Source organism: Microplitis mediator, chromosome 8, assembly GCF_029852145.1.
Source record: "Microplitis mediator isolate UGA2020A chromosome 8, iyMicMedi2.1, whole genome shotgun sequence".
In the NCBI taxonomy this organism is placed as follows: domain Eukaryota; kingdom Metazoa; phylum Arthropoda; class Insecta; order Hymenoptera; family Braconidae; genus Microplitis; species Microplitis mediator.
The window spans coordinates 10,302,142-10,329,564 of record NC_079976.1 but is presented as its reverse complement, the minus strand read 5'-3'; the positions used below and the strand labels follow the sequence as shown (position 1 = coordinate 10,329,564).

Genomic DNA, 27,423 nt, shown 5'->3' with positions numbered 1-27,423 from the left:
TTGGAGAACGGCGCGTTATATTGTATATATATATATATATGTATATATATATATATATAAATACATATATAAACTTTTGAAGTGAATGTATTTCCTGACTCAGCTCGCCGAGCTGAGTTTAGGGGTAGCAAAATTTTTCGAAAATTCCATCATGAGGACAAATACAATAGTTAGATTTTTATGAAATCTACTAAAAAATTTCATTAAATGAATGGTAAAATAAGTAATTTCAGTAATCCAGGCATATGTATAGGCATGAAAATTAAAGCTTATTTGAAGAGCTTTCAGATGAATTTAATATAAAGTCGATAAGTTATCACATTCAAAAGATATTGAAGGAAGAATAAGTAAAAATATGAATTTTTGACATTTTGAAAATTTTGAAATGCTATAACTTCTAAACAAATCGACCGATTGAGCTCATTTTCAAACTCGAACATGGTAGTCACGCACAAAATACGTAGACTAAGTTTTAAGGTGATCGGTTCGAAATTGTGGCTATAATCAAAGTGAAAACCTGCATAAAATTAGCTTTTATAATATTTTGTAAATGTTCAAAACCATTTATCTATTATGAAAAATGGTCCAATCAATGAGCTGTATAGTCAAAATTGTAGGCAATCGAACGAGCTTTTACATAGAACAAACGAAAATAAGCTATTTCTTTCCGTTTAGAAGTTACATCCAGTTAAAGCGGCAAACAAATTTTTTTTGAAAATTTTACAAAATTTAAATTGACCATAACTTCTAAACTTATTGGCCGAATCAGCTCATCTTCGAACTCATCCAAGGTAATCGTCCATAGAATAAGTTTACTCAGTTTCATTAAGATCGGTGTAGAATTGCGGACGCTATCGTTGGAGAACGGCGCGTTATATTGTATATATATATATATATATGTATATATATATATATATATATATAAATACATATATAAACTTTTGAAGTATATGTATTTCCTGACTCAGCTCACCGAGCTGAGTTTAGGGGTAGCAAAATTTTTCGAAAATTCCATCATGAGGACAAATACAATAGTTAGATTTTTATGAAATCTACTAAAAAATTTCATTAAATGAATGGTAAAATAAGTAATTTCAGTAATCCAGGCATATGTATAGGCATGAAAATTAAAGCTTATTTGAAGAGCTTTCAGATGAATTTAATATAAAGTCGATAAGTTATCACATTCAAAAGATATTGAAGGAAGAATAAGTAAAAATATGAATTTTTGACATTTTGAAAATTTTGAAATGCTATAACTTCTAAACAAATCGACCGATTGAGCTCATTTTCAAACTCGAACATGGTAGTCACGCACAAAATACGTAGACTAAGTTTTAAGGTGATCGGTTCGAAATTGTGGCTATAATCAAAGTGAAAACCTGCATAAAATTAGCTTTTATAATATTTTGTAAATGTTCAAAACCATTTATCTATTATGAAAAATGGTCCAATCAATGAGCTGTATAGTCAAAATTGTAGGCAATCGAACGAGCTTTTACATAGAACAAACGAAAATAAGCTATTTCTTTCCGTTTAGAAGTTACATCCAGTTAAAGCGGCAAACAAATTTTTTTTGAAAATTTTACAAAATTTAAATTGACCATAACTTCTAAACTTATTGGCCGAATCAGCTCATCTTCGAACTCATCCAAGGTAATCGTCCATAGAATAAGTTTACTCAGTTTCATTAAGATCGGTGTAGAATTGCGGACGCTATCGTTGGAGAACGGCGCGTTATATTGTATATATATATATATATGTATATATATATATATATAAATACATATATAAACTTTTGAAGTGAATGTATTTCCTGACTCAGCTCGCCGAGCTGAGTTTAGGGGTAGCAAAATTTTTCGAAAATTCCATCATGAGGACAAATACAATAGTTAGATTTTTATGAAATCTACTAAAAATTTCATTAAATGAATGGTAAAATAAGTAATTTCAGTAATCCAGGCATATGTATAGGCATGAAAATTAAAGCTTATTTGAAGAGCTTTCAGATGAATTTAATATAAAGTCGATAAGTTATCACATTCAAAAGATATTGAAGGAAGAATAAGTAAAAATATGAATTTTTGACATTTTGAAAATTTTGAAATGCTATAACTTCTAAACAAATCGACCGATTGAGCTCATTTTCAAACTCGAACATGGTAGTCACGCACAAAATACGTAGACTAAGTTTTAAGGTGATCGGTTCGAAATTGTGGCTATAATCAAAGTGAAAACCTGCATAAAATTAGCTTTTATAATATTTTGTAAATGTTCAAAACCATTTATCTATTATGAAAAATGGTCCAATCAATGAGCTGTATAGTCAAAATTGTAGGCAATCGAACGAGCTTTTACATAGAACAAACGAAAATAAGCTATTTCTTTCCGTTTAGAAGTTACATCCAGTTAAAGCGGCAAACAAATTTTTTTTGAAAATTTTACAAAATTTAAATTGACCATAACTTCTAAACTTATTGGCCGAATCAGCTCATCTTCGAACTCATCCAAGGTAATCGTCCATAGAATAAGTTTACTCAGTTTCATTAAGATCGGTGTAGAATTGCGGACGCTATCGTTGGAGAACGGCGCGTTATATTGTATATATATATATATATATGTATATATATATATATATATATATAAATACATATATAAACTTTTGAAGTGAATGTATTTCCTGACTCAGCTCGCCGAGCTGAGTTTAGGGGTAGCAAAATTTTTCGAAAATTCCATCATGAGGACAAATACAATAGTTAGATTTTTATGAAATCTACTAAAAATTTCATTAAATGAATGGTAAAATAAGTAATTTCAGTAATCCAGGCATATGTATAGGCATGAAAATTAAAGCTTATTTGAAGAGCTTTCAGATGAATTTAATATAAAGTCGATAAGTTATCACATTCAAAAGATATTGAAGGAAGAATAAGTAAAAATATGAATTTTTGACATTTTGAAAATTTTGAAATGCTATAACTTCTAAACAAATCGACCGATTGAGCTCATTTTCAAACTCGAACATGGTAGTCACGCACAAAATACGTAGACTAAGTTTTAAGGTGATCGGTTCGAAATTGTGGCTATAATCAAAGTGAAAACCTGCATAAAATTAGCTTTTATAATATTTTGTAAATGTTCAAAACCATTTATCTATTATGAAAAATGGTCCAATCAATGAGCTGTATAGTCAAAATTGTAGGCAATCGAACGAGCTTTTACATAGAACAAACGAAAATAAGCTATTTCTTTCCGTTTAGAAGTTACATCCAGTTAAAGCGGCAAACAAATTTTTTTTGAAAATTTTACAAAATTTAAATTGACCATAACTTCTAAACTTATTGGCCGAATCAGCTCATCTTCGAACTCATCCAAGGTAATCGTCCATAGAATAAGTTTACTCAGTTTCATTAAGATCGGTGTAGAATTGCGGACGCTATCGTTGGAGAACGGCGCGTTATATTGTATATATATATATATATATGTATATATATATATATATATATATAAATACATATATAAACTTTTGAAGTATATGTATTTCCTGACTCAGCTCACCGAGCTGAGTTTAGGGGTAGCAAAATTTTTCGAAAATTCCATCATGAGGACAAATACAATAGTTAGATTTTTATGAAATCTACTAAAAAATTTCATTAAATGAATGGTAAAATAAGTAATTTCAGTAATCCAGGCATATGTATAGGCATGAAAATTAAAGCTTATTTGAAGAGCTTTCAGATGAATTTAATATAAAGTCGATAAGTTATCACATTCAAAAGATATTGAAGGAAGAATAAGTAAAAATATGAATTTTTGACATTTTGAAAATTTTGAAATGCTATAACTTCTAAACAAATCGACCGATTGAGCTCATTTTCAAACTCGAACATGGTAGTCACGCACAAAATACGTAGACTAAGTTTTAAGGTGATCGGTTCGAAATTGTGGCTATAATCAAAGTGAAAACCTGCATAAAATTAGCTTTTATAATATTTTGTAAATGTTCAAAACCATTTATCTATTATGAAAAATGGTCCAATCAATGAGCTGTATAGTCAAAATTGTAGGCAATCGAACGAGCTTTTACATAGAACAAACGAAAATAAGCTATTTCTTTCCGTTTAGAAGTTACATCCAGTTAAAGCGGCAAACAAATTTTTTTTGAAAATTTTACAAAATTTAAATTGACCATAACTTCTAAACTTATTGGCCGAATCAGCTCATCTTCGAACTCATCCAAGGTAATCGTCCATAGAATAAGTTTACTCAGTTTCATTAAGATCGGTGTAGAATTGCGGACGCTATCGTTGGAGAACGGCGCGTTATATTGTATATATATATATATATGTATATATATATATATATAAATACATATATAAACTTTTGAAGTGAATGTATTTCCTGACTCAGCTCGCCGAGCTGAGTTTAGGGGTAGCAAAATTTTTCGAAAATTCCATCATGAGGACAAATACAATAGTTAGATTTTTATGAAATCTACTAAAAACCCACGGTGTAACCACCGTGATTCCAAGGTGTTTCCAGGGTGATTCAAAACTGCCAGGGAAATATTTTAATAAAACAACTCTCTATAGATTATGCATAGATTTATATATAACTCAACGAGAGAAAAAAATGGTTCTCTGAACTAATAGTAAAAAATGGTTAAATAAAACCTCCACCATCGATTGCTTAATAGTTTCATTGATTAATATTATATTGTTAACCGTAACAGAAAAGTGTAGTTGAGATGACTATTTATTAGTAAATTCAACTATTTTTAATTCAACATGACCAGGAGCTAATTATTACGACAGTTATACTTTTATAGTCAGTGTTACATCTAACATGCAAAATAAAGACAATTATCATGTACAGTCTCTTATTTTGAGTCAAGACACTTAAGTCCTTTACTCGGGTGACGGAGACCTTGTCGTTACGGTAACGAGTATGAAATAGTAATCACTATGAAGAATTGTTTCAAAATAATAAACAAGAACTTGAGAACTTACAGTTGATTATATGAATTTTATTCAGCTTCTGTTGTACAATTAAGTTCTTGTTGGTTGGAAGATCGTTCAGTTATTGCAAATCATATGATGAGCAAGGCAGAGATTCCACGTTCAATTTCTATTTGATTAGTACCTCTAAGCTGACTACGTGGATTAATGATATTTGAATCGTTGAGAGGTTTACAGAGTAACTTCTTAAAGAGACGAGCAGAAATGTTAAATCGCGACTGAGGCTTAGACTCGACTGGACCGAATGGACTGGACAATTAGACCGAAAAACCGCGAGTTTATATAGTCCGAAATCGAGAAGAAATGTCATAAATCATGGACCGAGTCCTTTTTATTGTTAATGTAAAATGTTTAAATTATATATTCTAATTTTTCAGTATTCGACTGGTTCTCTCTTAATAAATACTTTTATTGCTGATGCAAGTTATCCGAAGGGTATAGCATCTCCTTGGGAGGATAAGAAGTTATGAAATTTTAGTGTAAGAAGGTTCTGGAAATAATCACATTGGTTGGTTAAATAAATAGCTATGTCCTTGCTGGTACAAAGACATATCACGTATGTTCAAATAGAAATTTTCATTACAGACAGAATCTAATAGAAGATCGTTCTTTTATATTTTAAGTTTGTATTGGGATTCATATGGATTTACTGTGACAAAAGCACATCAAGTTACAATACAACATGTTTTCTATCGGAATTTATTGGATGTTTTCAACAGGGCACGCGTCATCTCGGCTTGACCTCCAAGTTGACGGATGGAAGGGTGACATCTAAAGGGTATCGTTCAGCACCAGAGGTGGTAGAGAATTAGCTCGGATCTCTACAAAGAGTACACAAAATGGTGAATCCGAGAAGTAATATCGCGCTCATTGTCGTAAGAAAAGAGTTCTAATGCCGGCGGTAAAAAAAATTTTAGGAATTTTTTTTGACAATGATAAATCATTGCAGGTACTACAAAAAAAAAATTTTTTCAAATTTTTTTTTTTTTCAATTTTTTTCGATAATCGATCTTTTTGATCGAAGAAATGAAGATTATCGGTAAAAAAAACATTATTAAATCGAAAAAATGAACAAAAACCGAGAAACTACCAATTATGGTGATTTTTGACAAAATCGATAAATTTAAAGCTTCGGGGCACTAAGAAAGAAAAATCGCAGCGATTTGAAATTTTCAGAGTTTTTTCAGGACACTTTGAGGTTGAAAAAAAGACGAAGATATCCTTTGTTCATCCGTTATATCCAAAGTTTTAGAAAGATTTCCGAATATCCTTAAATTTGTGAATTTTGACCTGTTTTTTACTAAACAATATCGCTTTAAAAAAAATTTTTCTATCAAATGCCACTAATTTTGCCTTATAGAGAATGTTTTCCAGTTTTCAAAACCCTGCTTCCATTCTCTGTACGACCAATACATCCGGAGTTATTGATTATCAAAGCCAAAATGGACTTTTTTGCTTTGATCAATGATAATTCGGCGCCAAATCGTCGTAGAGACTTTTTCAGGCCACCAAATTAAAGGGCATAAAATTTCCTAGAAAAGTCAGACAGTCGGATTATTCAAAAAAATTTATTGTCGCCCATAGAGGTATTGAAAGACCAGCAAAAATTTTGAAAATTTTTTTTTCGTTGGTTTTCTTATGATTACTCCGGAACCGTCGATGATAAAAAATTTTGAGGTCCAGATCTGAAATCGAGAAACTTGAGGCTACAATTTGCTTTTTTTAATTTTCTTATACGACCATTTTTCACCGAGTTACAGCATGTTGAAAATCACCTAAAAATTTCGGATTTTTTTTCTATCCCTTAATTTCTGTGACCAGTGTACCTTCACACTAGGGGTTTTAGTATATTTATTAATTATTTCCTATGTTCTATTATATTTCATAAATAATTTTTTTCATCTTATTATTTTTTTGTTCTCTACCCTGGTCAATAACACTTACCCTACATATATTTTACTTGGGTCAGTATTTAATAGAGTGAAAAAAATAATAAATACATCTATATAAATAAAGAAATGCATTTTTTTTATTACAAATATTTTTATTTATTTAACCATTTACTCATTATACATGGAGATTTAATGATAATTATTAATATTTAGCAGTCATTGTTATGTTTTGGTTTAAATATTATTTATCATCATCAGTAATAAATAATACATAATAACTCGGTTTAATAGAATAAAAAATAAATATAACTGGCATTAATCTGTTGTGTGTGCATCATGATAATTGATCATAAAAGTTGTTTAAAATTTTTGATAAAATCAAAACATAAAAATATGTATCTTTAATTCTTGTTTTGTATGAATAAATTTTTAAAATTATAAATCTTAGAAAAAATAATTTAGAGTTCTGTTTTCTTTGTACTACTTGTGTATTTTGGTTTAAGTTCCTCGATACGTTTTATGTAATCGGTTTTTTCAATACATCCATCGCAATTTTCATCCCAATCATTTAATATTTTCTTTAAATCACGTACTTTCAGTTTTTTCAATTCTACTTTTTCAAGGTCGATTTGTTTTTCTGAAAAGAAAAATAATAATAATTTTTGAGTATAAAAAAAAAAAATAATAATACTGTAGTATTTCTCGGGTTATATAAATTCTTATAAATTTATTATCGAAATAAAAAATAAATTTTTATAAACTTAATTACAGTCGACCTGAAAAACTTTAGCCCAATAGGATCATTTTTTGAGGTAAAAATTCACCAGCTCTCTTTTTTTTGTTCCTGAGTCGAATTATAGTCGTAGATAGGACGTACTTGATGTTGCAAACGTAATTTGAACGTTTAAAAACATATTTTAAACGTACTGGGCGTATGAAAATTTAAACAAAACTCTAGTTATCGTCAATCGTAAACAAAACTTGCGATTAAAAAGTAAAATTCTTTCAATTGCATTTATTGTTGCTGAAAAATTTCTAAAAGCTAAAAGATGAGAAATTAAAATTCAGCTGTAGTAAACTATGTGAGACTTTGGACATTTTTTTTATTTAAGCTTTTAAAAAGTCCCACATATTTTTCTACAGCTGCTGAGAATTTTAATTTCTCATCTTCTAGTTTCTAGACATTGTTTAGCAACAATGAAATGCAATTGAAATAATTTTACTTTTTAATCGCAAGTTTTATTTACGATTAACGATGACTAGAGTCTTGTATAAATTTCCATACGCACAATACGTTTAAAATACGTTTTTATGATAATTTACGTCTTAACTGTACAGTTTACGTTCACAACGTCAAAAGTACGTTTAATTTACGTTTTCATCTCCAAAACTACGTCTAATATGCAATTGAATTTTTTACTCAGGCTTCGAGAAATGTACAGACGCATTTTTGTAACACTCATAGATTAAATGAGAATTTAAAAACAATCACTCTTCAATACAAATGATAGTTTTTTTAATTACAAAATGTTCAGCCGCCTGTTAAGATTCCAGAAAATACTAAAAACTTGTCGTTTTGGGTGTTCAATTTTAATCAGTGCAAAAAATCGATGTCTATTCCAACAGAATTTTATAAATTTGTGATCTACGTTCTATTTTCCAGGAGTTTTAATATCAATCTAGCAGAAAAATACTAATTTCTTAACTTATGTAAGCTAGGCAACAGGCTTATTTACTTGGAACTCAATTTTTCCATAAATTAATTATAACAGTTCGACGTTCTAATTAGCAAATTGTCTAACTTAATATTTTTTAGTAGGTAATTCTGTGCAATTTTCAGATATTAATAGTCAGAAAAAATATTATTTGAGTAATCTAGACAAAAATATTATACATATACTAGATATGGAATTGATTTTTAGAAGAAAGAAATTTTAAATTACGTTTTTTCGCATAAATTGGGGATTTTCTGAAATAGAGTTAGACAATACACTAATTAGAACATCGAGTTTAAGATCCATTTATAAATTACATACTGCTATTTTCTATACTTAATACCCCCACCCCCTCTCTTTAAACAATAAAATCAAAGTCGGATGTAAGATTAGTGAGCCTGTATAATATAATTAATTAAATAAATAAATAGATCAATGAAATAAAAATACCTACCAAATCTTAAATCACAAACTTGTGCATCTTTTTTACGTAATTTTTCACAAATTTTATCTGACGGCAGTGACCATGACAGAGGTCTACTCATTTCAACAAGAATTCCTGTTGCTGATTCTTCTAATCCACCTAAATAGTAGCACTGTAAGTAATAATTTAAATAATTAATCAATTTATTTTTTTATTTACAAACAAATGTTTCATCTGTAAAATAAAACACTTACAAGACGATGTTCTTTTCCTTTAGTAGTTTTACAGAATTTTTTAAATTCTGATTCTATTTTTTTCGGATCCTTTTTTACATCTTCTGTTAATGTATCGGCAAATTTGTCTATTGTTTTCACACATACTAAAATAAAACAAAAAAGCAAAAACATTTAATAAGTAACTAATTTATAGAAATTTTAATTTCAGAATATATCAAAATAAAAATATTACAGTAAAATCAAGACATAACACACAATATTTTCAATTTTTTAAATCAACAACTTCTATATTAATAAAAATAAATTTTTAAAAACGCATACAAATGATTCTTTAAAATCTTTATCTGCGAAATTTTATATTATTGTTTTTAATAATATGTAATTTGTTAATAAAAACAATTAAATTATAAGATGTCTACTTTTTTTAGTATTAAATAAGAAATAAATCAATGTTTAATTATTTTCTATTTATTAAATTGTAGAAATAAATAAATTTAGTTTTAAATCAATTACCTTCACATTCGCCTTCTTTCAATGCAAAAGCAGGTAAACTTATTCCAATTAATAAAAACACTGATAATAAAGTCAATCGCAACATTTTAATATCTTCAATAAATAATTAACTGTAACAAACAAAAATTACCAACAATTAAATTAAATTATCTAATATATAAAGGTGCAAATTAAAAAAAAAAATGTCTAGGTTATTTTGGATCACTAGACACCTAGACACTAATAATTACCTGGTTTTTAATAAAAAGTTCAATGAGTATCTTTGTAAAAATATTGTTTTTATTTAAGTACACTAAGTATTATATATTTATATATGTATTGTTTTAAAAATAAATTATATATAATGGAAAGATTTATGTATTTTAAAATGTATTTATTATAAAAAGACCATCGGCTTTATACCACGTTGGATACTGTCAAAATTTGTTAAAACTACAGCTGGCGAATGTCTATTGGTCAGAGCAAGAGCTACGTAAGCGTTACTTTATTGGTTTAAATCATATACAATTCATTTAGAAGACTTAAATATATCAAACTCTATAGTTTATCAAGCTGTGACAAACTATAGCGAAATGTTTAACCCTTTCACGCATAAGGGACACATTTGTCCCCGCATAATTTTTCCGATTTATAATAATATATTGGCTAAGTAAAATCTTTTTTAGATTTATAATTTATAATTTTATAGTATTTTTTAAAGTTTTCGTGGAACACCTTCAAATGTAATGGTAAAAGTTAGTAATAGAAAAAATACAATTGCTAAACGTCGCCTGGAAAATCGCATAAATAATACATGCTCTCCATGTAATTTTCATTTGTTATACTTCAGATCGTAATTGTTTTGTAAAATTTCATAATATTTAGTATTATAAATAATTATATACATTTAATAAATATGATACTGAACTTAACAGACGTCTCATAAAAAACAATAATAATAATAATAATCTTTATTTGCATTTTACTGTACAACTTCCGTTTTTTTACAGTTTTTTTTCCTTATTCTTAGTTTATTTACTTATTCACATTGGTTGGTGTCATTCATACCTGGTTTAGCACTTTTACAATCATTCATACTATATTAGTGTAATTTGTTCCCTAGTTTTCTCGGGTGTATAGTATTATACTTGAAATTACTCTATTTTTGACTTATTACTGACTAGCTTTATTCTTTTTTATTTATTTACACTTCTTTTGCTTCGTTTGTCTTTTTCCTGGCTAGACTTTCGAATTTTCTTGCGTACTCTATGACTTCCCTGCTTGGCTCTCCTATCCCTAGTTCCTTCATTCTCTCTCTTGCTTGCTCTGTTTGCTCGCTTTGCATGAATCTTTCTTTGATTTTATTTGATAGTATGCGGTCTATTTGGTTGTGTGTTTCCTCACATTCCCATATATGCTCCAATGTTTCTTCATGTTTTCTGCATACTCTACATGTTAAGTCCTGGTGTCCTTTGGCTGTTGATTTACCCAGGTTTCCGCATCTGAGCCTTGTCCATTGCTCTTTCTCCTCACTCTTTAGCTCGTGTTCTTCCCAATATTTTTCCTCGTCTAATTCTTTTTTCCAGTATTTGTACCATTCATTGTATTGCGATCTATCTATTTTGCACCAATTTAATTGCAATTCTTGTTCTATTTTTATTTTTATTCCTTCTTCTAGTTTGTCCCTGATTTTTTCTATGTCCTTTCCTTCTTTTATTAGATCTATTAGGTCTCCATCTCCAGTTTCTTCTATTGCTTCCTTCAGTTCCGCAGACGTCTAATAATTTTTGGATATTTTTTTAGACGATAAACCATAAGAAAAAAAAAATATTTGAAAAAATTGCACTTGTAGTTTTTTAAATTTTCTGCATGTGCATATTTTTAGTTTTATTTTTTTGCAATTCATTTGGTGAAAAAAAAAAATCCGAAAATTAATAATTGCCTGCTAACTTCAGGATCATTAATAAATTGTATTCTCTACTATAAGTAGTTTGTCTTTATTTTGCAATAAAAGCGTCAAGTATTTAATTGTAATCCATTGAAAAATATATACCTAAAAGCATATAGGAATATGTGTCCCTATTCCAAAAACATTAAAATATACACAATTCCTGTCTTATTTATTACTTTTATGTTTAATACGAACATGTGAGGGTTAACTAAATAAATATTTTTGCGTGTGTTAGATTCATTTATAAAATTGCTAAGTTTGAACATGTCAGTGCGTATCATAAAAGATTAGGTTGGTTAAAGTTAAAAACGAGGAGAGACTTTTTTATTGCTTGCCTATTTTACAAAGAAATACATTTGAACTTCAATCAACTATTTAGATTAAAATTAGAGTTTCTGCCTGTTTTGTTACGTAGGGGAGATATTAGGCAAGATTATTTAAGAATGTCAAAATGTAAATCAAAAATATATGAAAACTCGTTTTTAATTCATGTTATGCATGTATGGAATTCTTTACCGCCAAAACTAACGACGTACAAACTTTCATAGAATTTAAGAATGCTTGTTTTGATCATTTTTTGAATATTAATAATTAATTTATTAATCTTTTTGTTAAAACTGTAAAGCATATACATGTATCTATTTTATAAGATTTTTTGTATTTTTTTTTATGGTCCTCAGGGAGCTACGGCTCTAGGATCAAATAAATATATTTATCTATCTATTCTGAAATTGTTATTTATTAGACTTTGTTAGTTAAGTAATTTAAATACTTTCCCTTATTGTTAATAATTTAATTTTTTAAATTCAGAAAAAATAAAACAATTTCAAGTTTTTAAATTTCGCGTCAAAATTATTAATAACAAGATGTCGGAGATTCTGATTAAATTGTAAATAAAGTAATTTAAATATTTTTTTTTATTGTCATTGATTTAATTGTTGATATTTGAATAAACTTTTATAAAAATTCTAAGTTTTTAAATTTCGTGCCAAATATTAATTTATATTTTAATCACAGGATGGCGGCAAGAAATTCGAATTTGGGGTTATGAGTAACGAATGTGAACTGTGAACTGGCGTGAAAGTAAACAAATAGCAAAAATTAATACAAAATATAAACTACTAATTACTTAACTTGTAACGATTTGAAATAATTATAGTTATAAATAAATATATATTTAAAAAATGGATGATTTATTTGGTAAAGATGATTCTGGTAATGACAGCGATGTAACTGATGAAAAAAGTAATAATTTAAGTGGTGATAAATTGGATGACTCTATTGATATAGAGGAACATGATATAAAGGTATGAAAAAATATATAATAATTTAAAATAACATTAATCACTTTATTTATTTTCTTTTTAAAGCCTGAAATAGATAGGTCGTTACTTTCACCATCACCAACAAACTCGCCGATTAAAAATAATGACTGTAATTTAAATTCGATTGTTTCTCCGACTGATAAAAATACAAGTGGAAGTAATGATAGAAATGAAATTATGGATATAGATCATATTGATCATCCAAGTACAAGTACTAGTACAAATCCAAGTACTAGCGCGGGTACTACTTCTACTACAGCTAACAAGAATAATAACAACGATAACAATGATGATGATATAATGACAATCGGTAATAATAAAGAAGATGATTTATTTACAAATTCAATTGTTTTACCGCAACAACAATTACGTCCGATGGATATTGGAGATCGACGAGAGAGTAAAGAAAAAAATAAACGTGAATTAGAAGAAGAAGAACGTGAAAAAATGCAGTAATTATATATATATTTTTTTTATTATTAATAATAAGGCTGCACAATTTTGCCAGTTAATTTGGCTAAACGATTATATTGCGTGGCAAGGGATGAAACAGAACGATTTCAGATGAAAGTCAGGTCCACTGCCCAAGCGGTTGCTATTTCAATTTTTCTGAACCCCAGATATCAGAGATAAAAACCCGGGCATTAAAAAAAAACCTCCAATCTATTGAAAATTTTTAAAATCGTACTGGAATCAACAGAATTGTATGCATTTTTTTTTTTTATTAACCATCTATTTGTTTATTTACTACTAATCCATTACTTAATCGACTGTTCTATGTTTACGGAACTTGAGTAAACTCACAATTATCCAAAACTAATTCAAGGTTTAAAAAAAAAAAAAATGTTAGTACTGTATTTAAAAAATTTTTTTAATTCGAATTCAACTCAATGTCTTAATTAATCACATAGAAAATATATTTTCAAATAGTCTCATTGTATTCTGATTAAAGATTATGCTATCTGTTCAATTTGTGTTGAATTGTGCCGCATGCAGCAGATAATTGATGCACTAATAGTTCAACTAACAATTTCATTGTACTGCAAATGATATGAGCTGATGTGTAAGTTTTCTTATTGATAGCTCCTCTCTACACTTCTTAAAGTCATGTATTGCATGCGTCCCACGTTTCTCGTTTTGAATCTTACGAGTGTTTTCATAGCTATTAAAAATTCTCAACCACAAATTTTCAGCACTTTCTGTAAGAACTTCGGAATTTGCTTCTCCACCTTTGGCTTTCACACCTTCTTATCTGACTAAATTGTACAGCCCCAATTATTAATTATTATTAGTAATAGTCGTTTTAATTAAAAACATTATATTATTTTCAGAGTATTAGTTTCTAATTTTACAGAAGCACAGTTAGATCGTTATGAAATGTTTCGTCGTGCTGCATTTCCTAAAGCCGCTATCAAAAGGGTAATTTTAAGTTATTTATTTATTATAAATTATTAATTAATTAATGGCAAAATTAAACAAATAATTAACTGTCAACTATTTATTCAAAAATAGATAATGCAAACAATAACCGGTTGTTCTGTATCACAAAATGTTGTTATTGCCATGTCAGGTATCGCTAAAGTATTTGTCGGTGAAATTGTTGAGAAAGGTAAATCATATTTATTTTCAATAGTAAGATTAATTTTTAAAAAATAATTTAATGACTTGATATTTTTTCATTAATTAGCATTAGATGTAATGGAAGAATATAATGACAGTGGTCCTGTTCAACCGAAACACTTACGAGAAGCTGTACGTCAACTTCGCTTACAAGGACAAATTCCTATTGGACGTTCGCGCAAAACTTTTTTTAGACTTTAATTTATGTAGAAATAATTATTTAATAACTTGTATATTTTTTAATTGTTTTATTAATTTATATTTTCAGTAAACTCGGAAGCTCTTTTGTAATAAAACAAAAAAAAAAACAATTCAAGTATATATTCATTTCATTTTTTATCAACAGATCTGAATGTATCTGCATATCAAATTGTCAGTTTTTTTTTATTAAATTAAGGAAAAATTTTATACGTAAAGTAATTAATAATGAATTTAATTAAAAGGAAATGATAAAGATAATTATTATTGTATTAATAATGATAATCAGTGATGTAAATAATGAAGAATTGAATAATAGTACAGAAATATCAAAACCAGGTAATATATAATGGAAATTTTTGTGCTCGATCAGATAGTTTTGGAACTTTGATTTGTTTGAAATTTTTTTTTTTTTTTACTCGTTAAAAGTTTTATGAATTATTGGCCGTTAGCCGCCGCTTCCTTGGGCGTAATTAAAGTTTAATGATAATTTTTTTTTTATGATTAAAATTATTTCTACAACTATGGCTACGACCTGTGACTTCCTCTGCAATCGTATTGATATAATCGCAATAAGCTATAAAAATTAATAACACGTACTTAAATTAGAAATAATAACACCACAATTATAACGATCGGACGAAAAAAATTGTTTACTTATTTTTATTAAGTTACAAAGATACGTTCTTTTCTCATAAGATCTCGGATAAAAGGAAAAGTTCTTACTATTTTAATTAAAAAATATAATAATTTTTTTTTAACATAAATTTACCAAAGTAATTCAGTTCAAATATTGTATAAAGAATTAATAATATACGTTTGAAACCCATTTTTGTATATAATTACACGACATAATGAATATTCCTGCCAAATTTGAACTCTGTAACACATATCTTTAAAAAACGGGAGCATATTAACGTTTGACGCCCCCGCAAACTTCCTTAGAAGTCGATTTTATTAAAGCTGTTTTATGGGAAATACCTACATGACAATAAACGTTCATGCCAAATTTCAACTCTGTAACACATATATTTAAAAAACGGGAGCATATTAGTATCAAAGACACTAATAATTATACAATTTTAGTGTGAATTCTATAATTAGTCGATGATTCTTCCCATTTTTTTGATAAATTGTAAAAATTGACAAGAGATGTGATAAAATATTTGAAAAAACATTTTTTTTTATAATAGATGATAATGAAGAACCTAAAGTATGGACACACTGGACAAAATGGTCAGGTTGTAGTGTAACATGTGGTATCGGTCATATTAAACGTAATAGATATTGTCTAGTTGGTGGTTGCGGTTTGAATGAAAAACAATCACAATTAAGAACATGCACATTGCCAACATGTTCAACTCAAGGTAATATTTTATTATTAAATTTGCCATAAAAAAAAAATTTTGAAAAACGGTTGACCCTGTGGGCCAACTCTAAAACTTCCCGCTCTTTTCCCGAAAACGTTATTATTGGTAAACTTATGAGCCCTTCGAGGTCAAATAACGATTGGTCCGAAAAAATGTACATCTCGTTGAAAAAAAGTGATTTTTGTCTGACGATATTTTGTGAACAAATCGACCGATTTGCACGTGCTCTGCGGCAATCGAAAGACCTTGTTGAAAATTGAATTTGATCAAACTTAGAAACAAATCGGTCCAGCGATTTACGAATTATGCAACAAAAACTGAGAAAACAATTTCTTTTTTAATTTTTATTTTTCGTATAACTTGTAAACTACTCGACCGATCGACTCCAGAATCTAATCAGTTCTTAGTCTTAGTAAGCCCTTTCGATTGCCGCAAAGTATGTTCAAATCGGTTAATTCGTTCACTTTACACACACACGGCCGGAAGTCCACCCAAAAATTGTCAGAATAGCTTTCTAGGACAAAGAGGTCGATATTTGATGAAAACTCAATTTTCGAAAATCGGACCGAAACCAATTACCCCGTTTTTTGAAAATTTTTAATTCATGTATTTTTTTTTTCCATCTATTGAAATTTAATTCAATCGACTGTTTTTTTCTTTTATTAGAAATAAAGAATTTATTATTACAGCACGAAAAGCTAAACTATGGGACCATTGGGGCAAATGGTCATGCTGTAGTGTAACATGTGGCCCAGGTAAAATGACACGATGGAGACATTGTGTTTCTGGTGGATGTTCTATTGGTGAAAAAGAAGCCCAAATAAAATCATGCCAAGACAAACCATGTATTAATTACAATTAACTAATTATTATTTATTAATATATTAATTTTATTTAAATAATAAATCAACAAATTACTCAACAATTATTTTAAAATATATTTTTATGTTGGTCCATTAACTGATCCAGTAATTTTATTTCACCACTAGATCCTACTCTAGTAGCATTGTCTTAAGTAAATTACTTGACGAAAGTTCTTCAGTAAATCTCTTACGGAAGATTTGAACAAGATTAAGTTCATAAGTGTACTATTTGCAGATTCTTTCTAAAGATCTACGGAGATCGGTAGAAACAGTCTGCAGTAATTCTTAACCAGATTTGCTACAAAATTGCTTAAGATATCAGGTTTATTTATTTTTTTTTTGTTCGCTGCTTTAGTTCAGTACTTAGAGCAAATCCAGTGGTCCTTAAAATTTAAAGCTCTACAAATTATTAATATTGTCACTCGAAAAAAATAAATCGAACACAATGTGAGCACCACTGAATTTACTATATAAATGCTGAATATTCGAGTCATGAAGTAAAAGTAGCCATCTGCAGGTATCTTAAGAAATTCTGCAGCAAGTTTGGCCTAAAGAATCTTACACAAGTATCCTAGCCAAGTATTGCAACAGACTTAATTAAGATATTTTATGGAAGTATCTTGCCAAGACTGATCATGCAGACTCGTTTAAAATACAAATTTACATAAAACTTTCTTAAAAACGCTACTAGGGCTGATATCAGGAATTTTATTTCATGATACTTGATCCCATTGGTCACTGATCCTTTAATATATATTAATGTGTACCAATAAAATAAATGATGGCTTGATTAATGAGATCAGTTGACATTACATAATATTCATGAATTCATTATTGTTTTTGCTGTGATTCAAATGCATCTTTAGTACGAAATATCGGAGGTAAATCGATTGTCGCATCAGTTCTTGGTGTTGTTACAAGCGCACTACTATCACTTTTATATTTCTGTAATCAGAAAAAAAAATAATTTTAAATGGATTGATTTTTTTGTTACTTTAAGGTAAGTCCAGTTATGTGATAAATAGTAACTTACAAATAGAGAAAGTGGATTAAAAATACCAAGGAGCCGGTCAGACACTGTTGTACTGACACCCAATTCAATCTCAGCCGTGTCAACAGCAGCTTCAAGATTTGTCAAGTCAATATTTGCACGTGCTACTACATGCTCCAGTGCATCTATTCGTTTACATAATTCCAGTAATTGAGGGTTAACTGAACGAAATCTTACTAGATGTTCAAATGTACATTCAGCACGTAAATTTTGTACCTATTAATTATAATATGAATAGATTATATATTTATTATATATATATTTTGTTAATTACCATTCCAACAATTGATTCAAATTCTTCTAGACGTATCATCATTTCTTCAATAGTGTCATGAATTTTTAATGTCTGTAAATTTAATATTAATATTATTATTGTTATTATTATTATTGAAGAATCGAAAGTTAATAAAAAAATACCTGATTAGGTAAATCAACTTTCATATAAGCTGAATAATCTTTAGCTAGTTCGTAAATCATTTTGTTATTAACATTGTTATTATTATTATTATTTATTTGCGGCATTATTTGTCAACTATTTAAATTTAAATAAACATGTGTGAAGATAATTAATTAATTAATTTAAAAAAACTGATGATATACAAATTTTTCATATATATACTACATATGGATGTGTATGAAACTGTATTATTAATTAAATTTTTTTTTTTTTAGTGTAAATATTTTTGAAGAACTTAATGAACTTATAATACTGTCAGGTGGTAGCAATAATAATATAGATCATATGGTTGAATTTTAGAGGGAGAATGATCTACGACGCAGACGCACGCGCATGCGAGTTTTCATTATTAGAAATGTGTGTGAATAATTTGAACTTACGAACTGTTTATGGCAAATCAAATAATTATAATTTTTAAATAATTCGTTGTATTTGAATTATTTGTAAGTTTTTTTAATTATTACCAAGATTTTGAATTATGTAATAACTTTTAAATTTTTTAGAAAGTATTAATTTTTCGTACTATTCAGAACATCCGAATTATTCAAGTCAATTCTAAAATATGAATACCCTGATTAAACGAAATAATTTAAAATTATTAAAAAATTTTTAATACTTTCAAAATATTTTTAATCATATTTTCAGAATTAAAAAGTATTCAGAATGATTAAAACCCTGATTAAAAGAAACGATTTGCAATATTAAATGCCCATAAAAAGGGTGATTCAAAAAAATTCAAAGTATTCAAAAACATTAAAAAGTATTTAAAATTTTTTTTTTTTAATCATTTTAAACCGGTTCTTTTAATAAGGGGAATTTTGAATACTGGCCAAATCATTTCATATCATACCTGGAGGCAGAAATTTAAATATTATTTCAGGATTAAAAAGTATTCGAAACGATTAAAAATTTTTAATAATAATTTTTTTTCTATAGACAACAAATTCACTTGACGTAATTTAGTAAACTTACTGTCGACAATTATTTTGTTGAGCTTCTTTTTTATCATCATTTACGTCAATGCCCGCAGAAACAAATTACTATTTTTCTGAATTATTCCATTTTGTGCGTCAATTACGGATTAAAAACAATCATCATGCCTAGATTAAGATTTTTCGATATAAATATTTTTCAATGACGTAATAAATTGTTCTACTTTTTAATACTTTCAAATCATTTTTAATCATATTTTAACCCACAGAGAAATTTTTAATAAAAATTACGCAAAAAATATGATACTGTGAGGACTTGTGGTAAATATATAAATTTTTGCCATGCACATTGTAAAATATACTACTTGATAGCATGTAAATGAAGTGCAATTTCCACTAACAACATACTAAAAATTTAGTAACTGGCTAGATGTCCTTACAGTATCAAACTTATGGATAATTTTTACTCAAAAATTATCTGCGTGCAGGATTAAAAAATATTCGGAATAATTCAAAATTTTTAATACTGGCTAAATCATCTCATATAATAACCGGTGACAAAAATTCAAATATTATTTTAGTATTAAAAAGGTTTCGGAATGATTAAAACTTTAATCGTTTTAAATCATTTTAAATTATGACGCTTTTACAATATTAAGGATGATTTGATATGGGAAATTTCAAAAATGATTTTCATAATTTGGAAAGAGCGAAAATGATGAAAAAATTAATCCTTTTTAATCCTATCGAATTATTTTTTTTAATCAGGGTACTTTATTCAAACACTATATTCAAAGGGTATGTTACTTTTGTACTCTCTAAAAATGAGTCAGTGAAATTTACTCCGAATTAGTGAATATTCACTGGGAACCAGCTATAAGTATACCACTGGTTGAATTAGTGGTATACTTATAGTTATGGAAATAGTGACCATCCACTGCTTCGCAGTGAATTTCACTAATTCATTTTTAGAGAGAAATCTTTCGAATTATTTGTATTATTCGATTGGGATTTGAATATTCGATTCAAATTTCGAACGTAAAATTTTTATTAAAATTATGATTAACAAGCAACCTACAGTCAATACGTGATTGCCTGAGTATTATTACCAAATTTATAAAATGTAATTGAAATTTAATTGTTTATTAAAATCTATACTCTAAAATCAACTCTAGGATCTTTTGCTTCCCAAGTAGCACAGAGACAACTATAAGATGTCTTTTAAAAGGATAAGAAAAATTTTTTTTTTGTCTCAAAGTCATCTTTTTTGGTATAAATACGCCGACATGCAAATGTTGATTCCGAAGACAGAGAAGAGTTGTGTTGTTTTTCCTGACTTATTTCAATTAAAAAGTCATTTGGATTACTTGTTTTACCACTATTGGTAATTTACTTTTTGTTGTCACTTGTATTAAGTCTTTTAAGTAGAAATTTTTTTGGTGACATAAATTTCTGATTGTTTTGTCAACATATTGGTGCCTTATCGATATGTCAAAAAGTAGTAAAAACTGATATCGTATAAATGTCACAAAAGCAAGTGTGCTCCTTGGGTTATTATAATCATCATTGAAATTTAATGAGACAAATCTCATCATTAACTCGCAATCTTATTGATCTTGATGAATGTATAGTCAAGACTTTTCTAACGATACCAAATTTAATAACATTAACTTATTCTATCATATATAGATAAGACTGGAACAAAATTTTTCTTATCCTCTTAATAATATAGATTTTAAAAACTTTATAACATCAATTTACGAATAATTCAAATACTTGAATTCGTTAATTCGAATTATTCGCTGACTCCGAATATGTACTGATGATTAGAATAAAAAAAATATAAATAATAATAATTCTCTTTCTATCGATAATAAATTCACTTGACGTAACGTAGTAAACTTACTTTCGACAATTATTTCGTTGAGCCTCTTTTTTTATCTTCATTTACGTCAATGCCCGCCGAAACATATGACTATTTTTTACATTTGTTATATATTTTGTGCGTCAATTATGGATTAAAAACAATTATCATGCGTAGATTAAGATTTTTCTATACAAATAGTTTTCACTGACGTATTGAATTTGTCTTTAGGATACAGTGACGTCCTTCCCCTATTGTATCTTCGGAAAGGGATCTTGTATATAAATGCAGGACGAAGTAACGTCTTCACATTACAGTTCTTTTGAACAACGTCAAGTGACGATACCGTGACAAGTTTGTAAAGTTTAAATTTAAAAATATCAAAAAACGAAATGGGTAAGTAAAATTGATTTATTTATTAATTATATTGTTGATTTATTGTTTACTTAAATATTTTTTCGTCTCTTTTATGCTGGATTATTATGAACTTTTTGTTTTTCATATTGTAGATAATTTTCTAGTTAAGTTATTGATAACATTAACTATCCATGGTGCCATGAGTGCTATAATTCCTGACAACAGTCATCTTCTGTCGTTGAGGACCAATCTGATCATTGGTCCAGAAACTCCAGTCTTTTATGTAAAATATTCGTCAGATAATAAAGTGGAATTCAATAGATCAGATAATGTAAGTAGAAATAATATTACTTAAAATTTATAACTTAAATTTTTTATTATAATAACGAGCAGCATTTCGTTACTACGTGACTGCCTGGGGGTCATTAGTCATTACTAAACTTATTGATTATAATTTGAATTTAATTGTTCATTAAAGTCTTGGTAATTAACACTCAGATACTTTTTTAAATTTTTATTATCATTAAAGGCTAATAAGACAAATTTTGTCATTAATCCGCAAATTCATCGATTTAAATAATTGAATAATCATGAAATTTAAAAAAAAAAATTTACATACGATCAAATTTTATCATAATAGTTGCCTAATAAATTTTTTTTTCCAAACTATGATAAGAAATGAAAAAAAAAATTATTAAATTTCGAGGGTTTACCAAAAGAGTGTTGTCTTCCGTTACAAAAAAATTGAGTATCTAGTCTCAAAATATTTGAAAATTTTGGTATTAGTAATCTAATCATATATCAATATCTTTGAGCGCAAAATTTATATATGTTAATAAGTAGATTTATGAAACGTTAAGGCACAGAACTAACAATAACATAAAATCATCTAAAATTAAGGCACTAATTAAAGTCAAGACCTTTTTACTGATATCTAATTAAATTTGTTTAATTTTTATTATCATAGAGACATGCGATGAACTGAACTTTTCCTATTCTCTCTTAATAATATAGACAATAGCTATATATATTCAGTGGTATTCAGCTATATTCAGTGATAGAGTGATTTAAAACATTAATTTATTTGTAGAAAATAAATATGATCGTCTTTTTATTTTCATACGTAATTTACACTGCAAAAAATTGGGAGTGATTTTGGAGTTATTACAGATTTTAATTAAATCCGCATTCACTCCGATTCGGAGTTTTAATATTGAAATCAACTCTTTTTAGGAGTGAATTTCACTCCGAGGGAAATCAATAAGTAAACATTCGTTTTTTTCCGTGTTCATCCGCTCCGGATTTACTCCGCTAATTTTTTACAGTGAAAATGTATTTTAAATGATATAGATAAATTCGTTTATTTCGATACTTGACAATATAAAAAAGAGTTGAAAAGACATAAATTCAAGTCACGATCTTTACCATGATACCAAATTTAAAAACATTAATATAACTAATTCTAACATAAAGATATGGCTGGAACAAAATTTTCTTTATTCTCTTAATAATATAGATAACAATATAAATAATAATAATATTATTGTTTAATCAGGTATTCGAAGCTTCAGTGTCATATGATTATTACAAAAATCCAGCTAACGACCGCACTAGTAAGTAACTTGAAAATAAATTTAAAAAGCCGTTCATAAACGAAAAATAGAAACTAATAATTTTGTTTTCATTATAGACACATTTGTATTAAATGTATTAGTTGTCTGTGATTATAAACTTCAGAAATATGTCGCACAAAAAGATTTATTACAAACTGTACTTGAAAAATGGGATGAAACTGCAGTGAGATTAAGTCAATTGCAAAATCCACAGATAAAATTACGTATTGCCGGAATTATTGTACCAGAAGTACGTAAAAAATTTGTTTTTGTACTATTTATTTTTTAATTATATAATTAGTCGTTTACTTAATAATTACTTTATTTCTTTAATTAAAGAAATAATTGTTGAATTATTCAATTGCCTCAAAAAGGTAAAAAGTATTCCATCCATTGTTTTAGTTTAAAAATATTTATTCTCGAATAAATTATCGTAAAGTTTTTAATACAAAATATGTATATATTATAAATATATTTTTTTCAGCATCCTGACATATTTGGTTTATCAAACTTAGGAAATAGTTCATGTTATCCTCAGACTACGTCATTCAATAGATTGATTAGTTGGTTCAGTGATCATTTCAATAACTTTAGAGATCTTAAATATAACTTCGTTGCTTTTATGTCAGGGTGAGTATAACTACTAATAATTATTATATTTATATATATATTTATATATATATATAATTATATAATTTATAATTTATCATTATTAATATTTACTTTGAATTCATCAGTCAAGATGTATGTAGCGAGAACACAAAAACAAAATTGACTAGTGGGTCATCCCTTTGGAGCAGTTGTTCCGATAACCAGGAAATACTTGCACCTTTACTGAATGGTGCACTCATCAATTATATTCCAGCCCATTTTGGCCTCTATGCTACACAACTGATTGCGAAGAAGTAATTAAATTTTTTTTTATACACCCCCTATATGATCACGCTGTTCTTATTCATAATCAAAAGTACCATTAACTATAAAATTACCCAGATCTATGTAGTTCTAGTTAAAAGATTCAAAATTTTTTATTTCAAAAGAGATTTCAGAGTTATAATGCCATATAAAAATTTTATTCAATTCTTGTGCAAGACTTACAACAAAACTTTGTGTTATGTTGTATGTAAAAAATTGTGCAAGCTCACACATGGCTCGTTCATAAAATTACTTACGCATATCGTGAGCCAAATTTGCGCCAGAAATTTACACAAAAAAAAATGATTTCTTGGATCAAGAAAATGTTTTCTCGCCTCAAGGAAATTTTCGTTTTCAATTCATAATGCAAAAATTTTTTTAAGCGTGTAATAATTTTTTTGCACGGAAAAATCCTTTTTTTCTGAGTATTAAAGATACTCAACCAGATTTGCTCAACAATCACTAAATATATATCGTAGGTCAAAAGAAGGGGTAAAGGGACAGAGATAGATATATAGCGTTTCTTGAGCGAATCTGACGTAACTCATGCGTCAGTGAATATCTTGAATAAATTTCTGGCCCAAGTTTTGCTCAAAAAATGCGTAAGTGATTTTATCAACGAGCCCTGTGTAAATCTACAATATTATTTCATACAATATCACGGCAAGTCATACTAAAATCTTGCATTAATATCTTGTGACAGAATTTACAACTATATAAAGACGTAGATCGGAAGGGTTCTCTTCAAAACACTTTTGCAAAATTAACACAAGGCTGCTTTAAGATTATTTTTATTTATCAGTTATAACAGTACTATAATTTTTATGACTCTTACAGATTTGGAGTTCAAAGTGACCAAGATCTAGGCTGTGGAACTGATTACATAATGAGTTCTGAAGTGCATCCAAGTTACCCTTGGGTTTGGTCTGACTGCTCAAAAGCAGCATTTGAAAAAATCATCAAGTAAATATATTTAATATCTATAGATTAATTTTTATATACAATTTTAAATTTTAAAATAACCCAAAAAATTTTTTTTTCCAGCAATCCCGCATATGCATGCTACAAAATGTAAGCTCACAAACTAAACCCATTGGACCAAAAAAACTTCTTTTTTTTTAAATTTAAATTAATAAAAAATTATTTTTGCCGATTTAATTTAATGCTTCACTCAATTTTTTTATGCACAATAATTATTTTAAACGTTAATGTAACTTATTAGTATCATGTATGCAAGCATAGTCGAACTAATAGTATATTATTATTAATAGTATTCGATATATATATCAATAGTCCACGCAACTACTTTCCAGGAAAGGTGACTCAGGTTGAAATAAAAATTTTTTTTATCTTAATTATTCATTTCTATTGATTGATTTAATGGAATTAATAATTAATATGATTATAAATATAATTATTGTATTTAATTTAATTATTTAATGTGAACTTTTATTTATTTATTTATAATTCAAAAATCATAAATTGAATGTGTGAAATAAAATTTTTTGAATAATAGCGAATTGTGTTACTTTTTATTTCAATTTAAAAGTTAAAAAAAAAAGTTATAATTAATTGTAGTTTTAGTAAATTATAAGAACTAATTATAATTGTTATCATTATTTTTATCCATACATATTTTATACACGTGTAAGAATTTATGTGTATTATTAATTGTGCTGACGTCAAAGTCATTAAGCGTCAGAAATAATAATTTATAACTCAATAAAATAAAAACATCAAACAATACTTAATTACAATTATGATTTTTGTTTTTGTTTTGTTTTTTTTTTTCTCATTTCATTAGTGTCTTTTGTGAATTATATTACGTCAATTTATAAATATGTGTTTAGCAAAAAAATTAAATTTTTTTAGTTAAATAGACACTTTTTTTTATGTACATGGTAATTGGGTAAATTTGCTTAAATTAAATATAAAAGAGTTTAAAATTATATTTAAATATAATTATTTGTGTGTGTAAATAAAAAATGGAGAAGTAAAAGTATGCGTAAAAAAAAAAATTTCACTTTCCAGTAAAGGGGTAATGTTGCAATATATATATTTATATATATATATATTGCCAAAGATAATCAATTAATTCCAACATTGAAATTGGCTAATAACTAGACACTATTAATAATTTGTTTATTTCTTTTTTTTGTTTTTAAATGAATTATTTTTTTAAAATTAATATTTTTATTTGAATTTATGAAATTATTTGTAAATAAATATGTATGTAACTTTATCCAATAAAATGAGCATTAAAATTTTTTTTTGTAAAAATAAAAATTTGAGTTAATTATCGACTACTTTGAAATAATTTCATTTGCTCATAAATTCTTTTTAATAACATGTATTTGCTTTAAGTATTTAGTTCCGCAGGTTCTGATGACGACTGGTCCACACTCGAAACATAAATTTATTTTTATTCATTTTTTCATGCTTTTAAATTTCGCGGTTATAATTAAAATTTTTTTAAATTATTACGTATCAAAAATATTAGTAAGGTAAGAAACCCAGTACTCGATCAGGAAACTAGTACCCGATCATTCATGTATTCATATATCTATTTTTACTAAAATTTACTAAATATAGATATACAAATACATAGAGTGATCGAGTACTAGTTCCCTGATCGGGTATTAGGTCTGTTACCTTACCAGAAATTTGAAAAAAAATTTCATAAAAATTTTTAGAGAAAGTCAATATTTAAAAATTTTTTTAACTTAACTTTAACTTGGATTTAATTTAAATAAATTTTTATTTCAATAAATATTTTAATATATAAAAATATAATAATAATATGTAATAATAAGAAGAATAATAATTTTTTTTATGCAAAATTATCTATTGAACAAAAAATAATAATAATAATAATTTTCAATTGTCATGTATTAAAGTTCACGATAAATTTTATTTTTGCAAAATAAAAAAAATAATAAATCAGAAGATGATTTATCAGGGTTATTATAAAAAGCGTAAATATTGCGTAAAGTTTGGCATAGCTAGTTAAAAACATATATATATATTTAGCAAGATAGTTCATATAAGATATGTGAAATGAGTATTAAGTATTAAGTGAATGGTTACATATGAGTGAGATAGACTGCCCCAGGTTTTAGATGTTACTAAC

General features: G+C 27.3%; 5 protein-coding genes across 6 annotated transcripts; 3 read left to right on the top strand and 2 right to left on the bottom strand.

Annotated features, from left to right (window-relative positions):
- Positions 1 to 7,092: 7,092 nt before the first annotated feature.
- LOC130673990 (mesencephalic astrocyte-derived neurotrophic factor homolog) lies at positions 7,093 to 10,219 on the bottom strand. The gene is made up of 5 exons (XM_057479230.1): positions 10,029 to 10,219; positions 9,799 to 9,908; positions 9,304 to 9,428; positions 9,080 to 9,221; positions 7,093 to 7,547 (listed from the first exon to the last, which is right to left on the bottom strand). The coding sequence occupies exons 2-5, from the start codon at positions 9,881 to 9,883 to the stop codon at positions 7,369 to 7,371; spliced, it is 531 nt and encodes a 176-aa protein (XP_057335213.1). The 5' UTR covers positions 9,884 to 9,908; positions 10,029 to 10,219; the 3' UTR covers positions 7,093 to 7,368.
- Positions 10,220 to 10,380: 161 nt separating this feature from the next.
- Positions 10,381 to 14,980, top strand: LOC130673989 (transcription initiation factor TFIID subunit 11). Of its 2 annotated transcripts, none has more exons than XM_057479229.1 (6): positions 10,381 to 10,532; positions 12,746 to 13,035; positions 13,099 to 13,505; positions 14,385 to 14,472; positions 14,566 to 14,662; positions 14,741 to 14,980. In XM_057479229.1, exons 2-6 carry the CDS (start codon positions 12,913 to 12,915, stop codon positions 14,872 to 14,874), a joined length of 849 nt encoding a protein of 282 aa, XP_057335212.1. In that variant the 5' UTR covers positions 10,381 to 10,532; positions 12,746 to 12,912; the 3' UTR covers positions 14,875 to 14,980. The 2 variants fall into 2 exon arrangements, with proteins under 2 accessions (XP_057335212.1, XP_057335210.1); XM_057479227.1 differs by having other exon boundaries at positions 10,384 to 10,602.
- Positions 14,981 to 15,010: 30 nt separating this feature from the next.
- LOC130673992 (thrombospondin-2-like) lies at positions 15,011 to 17,103 on the top strand. Its single transcript, XM_057479232.1, has 3 exons — positions 15,011 to 15,210; positions 16,065 to 16,238; positions 16,931 to 17,103. The coding sequence occupies exons 1-3, from the start codon at positions 15,120 to 15,122 to the stop codon at positions 17,101 to 17,103; spliced, it is 438 nt and encodes a 145-aa protein (XP_057335215.1). The 5' UTR covers positions 15,011 to 15,119.
- A 42-nt stretch (positions 17,104 to 17,145) lies between these two features.
- Positions 17,146 to 18,835, bottom strand: LOC130673991 (biogenesis of lysosome-related organelles complex 1 subunit 4-like). Its single transcript, XM_057479231.1, has 4 exons — positions 18,573 to 18,835; positions 18,430 to 18,501; positions 18,138 to 18,371; positions 17,146 to 18,049 (listed from the first exon to the last, which is right to left on the bottom strand). The coding sequence occupies exons 1-4, from the start codon at positions 18,675 to 18,677 to the stop codon at positions 17,936 to 17,938; spliced, it is 525 nt and encodes a 174-aa protein (XP_057335214.1). The 5' UTR covers positions 18,678 to 18,835; the 3' UTR covers positions 17,146 to 17,935.
- Positions 18,836 to 21,578: 2,743 nt separating this feature from the next.
- LOC130673988 (uncharacterized) lies at positions 21,579 to 25,712 on the top strand. Its single transcript, XM_057479226.1, has 8 exons — positions 21,579 to 21,804; positions 21,918 to 22,096; positions 23,321 to 23,378; positions 23,456 to 23,628; positions 23,863 to 24,008; positions 24,116 to 24,283; positions 25,131 to 25,256; positions 25,338 to 25,712. Exons 1-8 carry the CDS (start codon positions 21,801 to 21,803, stop codon positions 25,366 to 25,368), a joined length of 885 nt encoding a protein of 294 aa, XP_057335209.1. The 5' UTR covers positions 21,579 to 21,800; the 3' UTR covers positions 25,369 to 25,712.
- Positions 25,713 to 27,423: the final 1,711 nt, after the last annotated feature.

Excerpts from the sequence above, each read along its gene's own strand:
- LOC130673990 (XM_057479230.1), bottom strand. The coding sequence starts at position 9,883 with ATGTTGCGATTGACTTTATTATCAGTGTTTTTATTAATTGGAATAAGT. Across the intron at positions 9,222-9,303 it reads AAGGAAAAGAACATCGTCTT|TGCTACTATTTAGGTGGATT; the intron begins GTAAGTGTTTTA and ends TATTACTTACAG. Across the intron at positions 7,548-9,079 it reads AGTTTGTGATTTAAGATTTG|AAAAACAAATCGACCTTGAA; the intron begins GTAGGTATTTTT and ends TTTTCTTTTCAG.
- LOC130673989 (XM_057479229.1), top strand. The coding sequence starts at position 12,913 with ATGGATGATTTATTTGGTAAAGATGATTCTGGTAATGACAGCGATGTA. Across the intron at positions 13,506-14,384 it reads GAAGAACGTGAAAAAATGCA|AGTATTAGTTTCTAATTTTA; the intron begins GTAATTATATAT and ends TATTATTTTCAG. Across the intron at positions 14,663-14,740 it reads CGGTGAAATTGTTGAGAAAG|CATTAGATGTAATGGAAGAA; the intron begins GTAAATCATATT and ends TTCATTAATTAG.
- LOC130673992 (XM_057479232.1), top strand. The coding sequence starts at position 15,120 with ATGATAAAGATAATTATTATTGTATTAATAATGATAATCAGTGATGTA. Across the intron at positions 15,211-16,064 it reads TACAGAAATATCAAAACCAG|ATGATAATGAAGAACCTAAA; the intron begins GTAATATATAAT and ends TTTTTATAATAG. Across the intron at positions 16,239-16,930 it reads GCCAACATGTTCAACTCAAG|CACGAAAAGCTAAACTATGG; the intron begins GTAATATTTTAT and ends TTATTATTACAG.
- LOC130673991 (XM_057479231.1), bottom strand. The coding sequence starts at position 18,677 with ATGCCGCAAATAAATAATAATAATAATAACAATGTTAATAACAAAATG. Across the intron at positions 18,372-18,429 it reads TTGAATCAATTGTTGGAATG|GTACAAAATTTACGTGCTGA; the intron begins GTAATTAACAAA and ends TATAATTAATAG. Across the intron at positions 18,050-18,137 it reads TTAATCCACTTTCTCTATTT|AAATATAAAAGTGATAGTAG; the intron begins GTAAGTTACTAT and ends TTCTGATTACAG.
- LOC130673988 (XM_057479226.1), top strand. Across the intron at positions 23,379-23,455 it reads TCCAGCTAACGACCGCACTA|ACACATTTGTATTAAATGTA; the intron begins GTAAGTAACTTG and ends TTTTCATTATAG. Across the intron at positions 23,629-23,862 it reads CCGGAATTATTGTACCAGAA|CATCCTGACATATTTGGTTT; the intron begins GTACGTAAAAAA and ends TATTTTTTTCAG.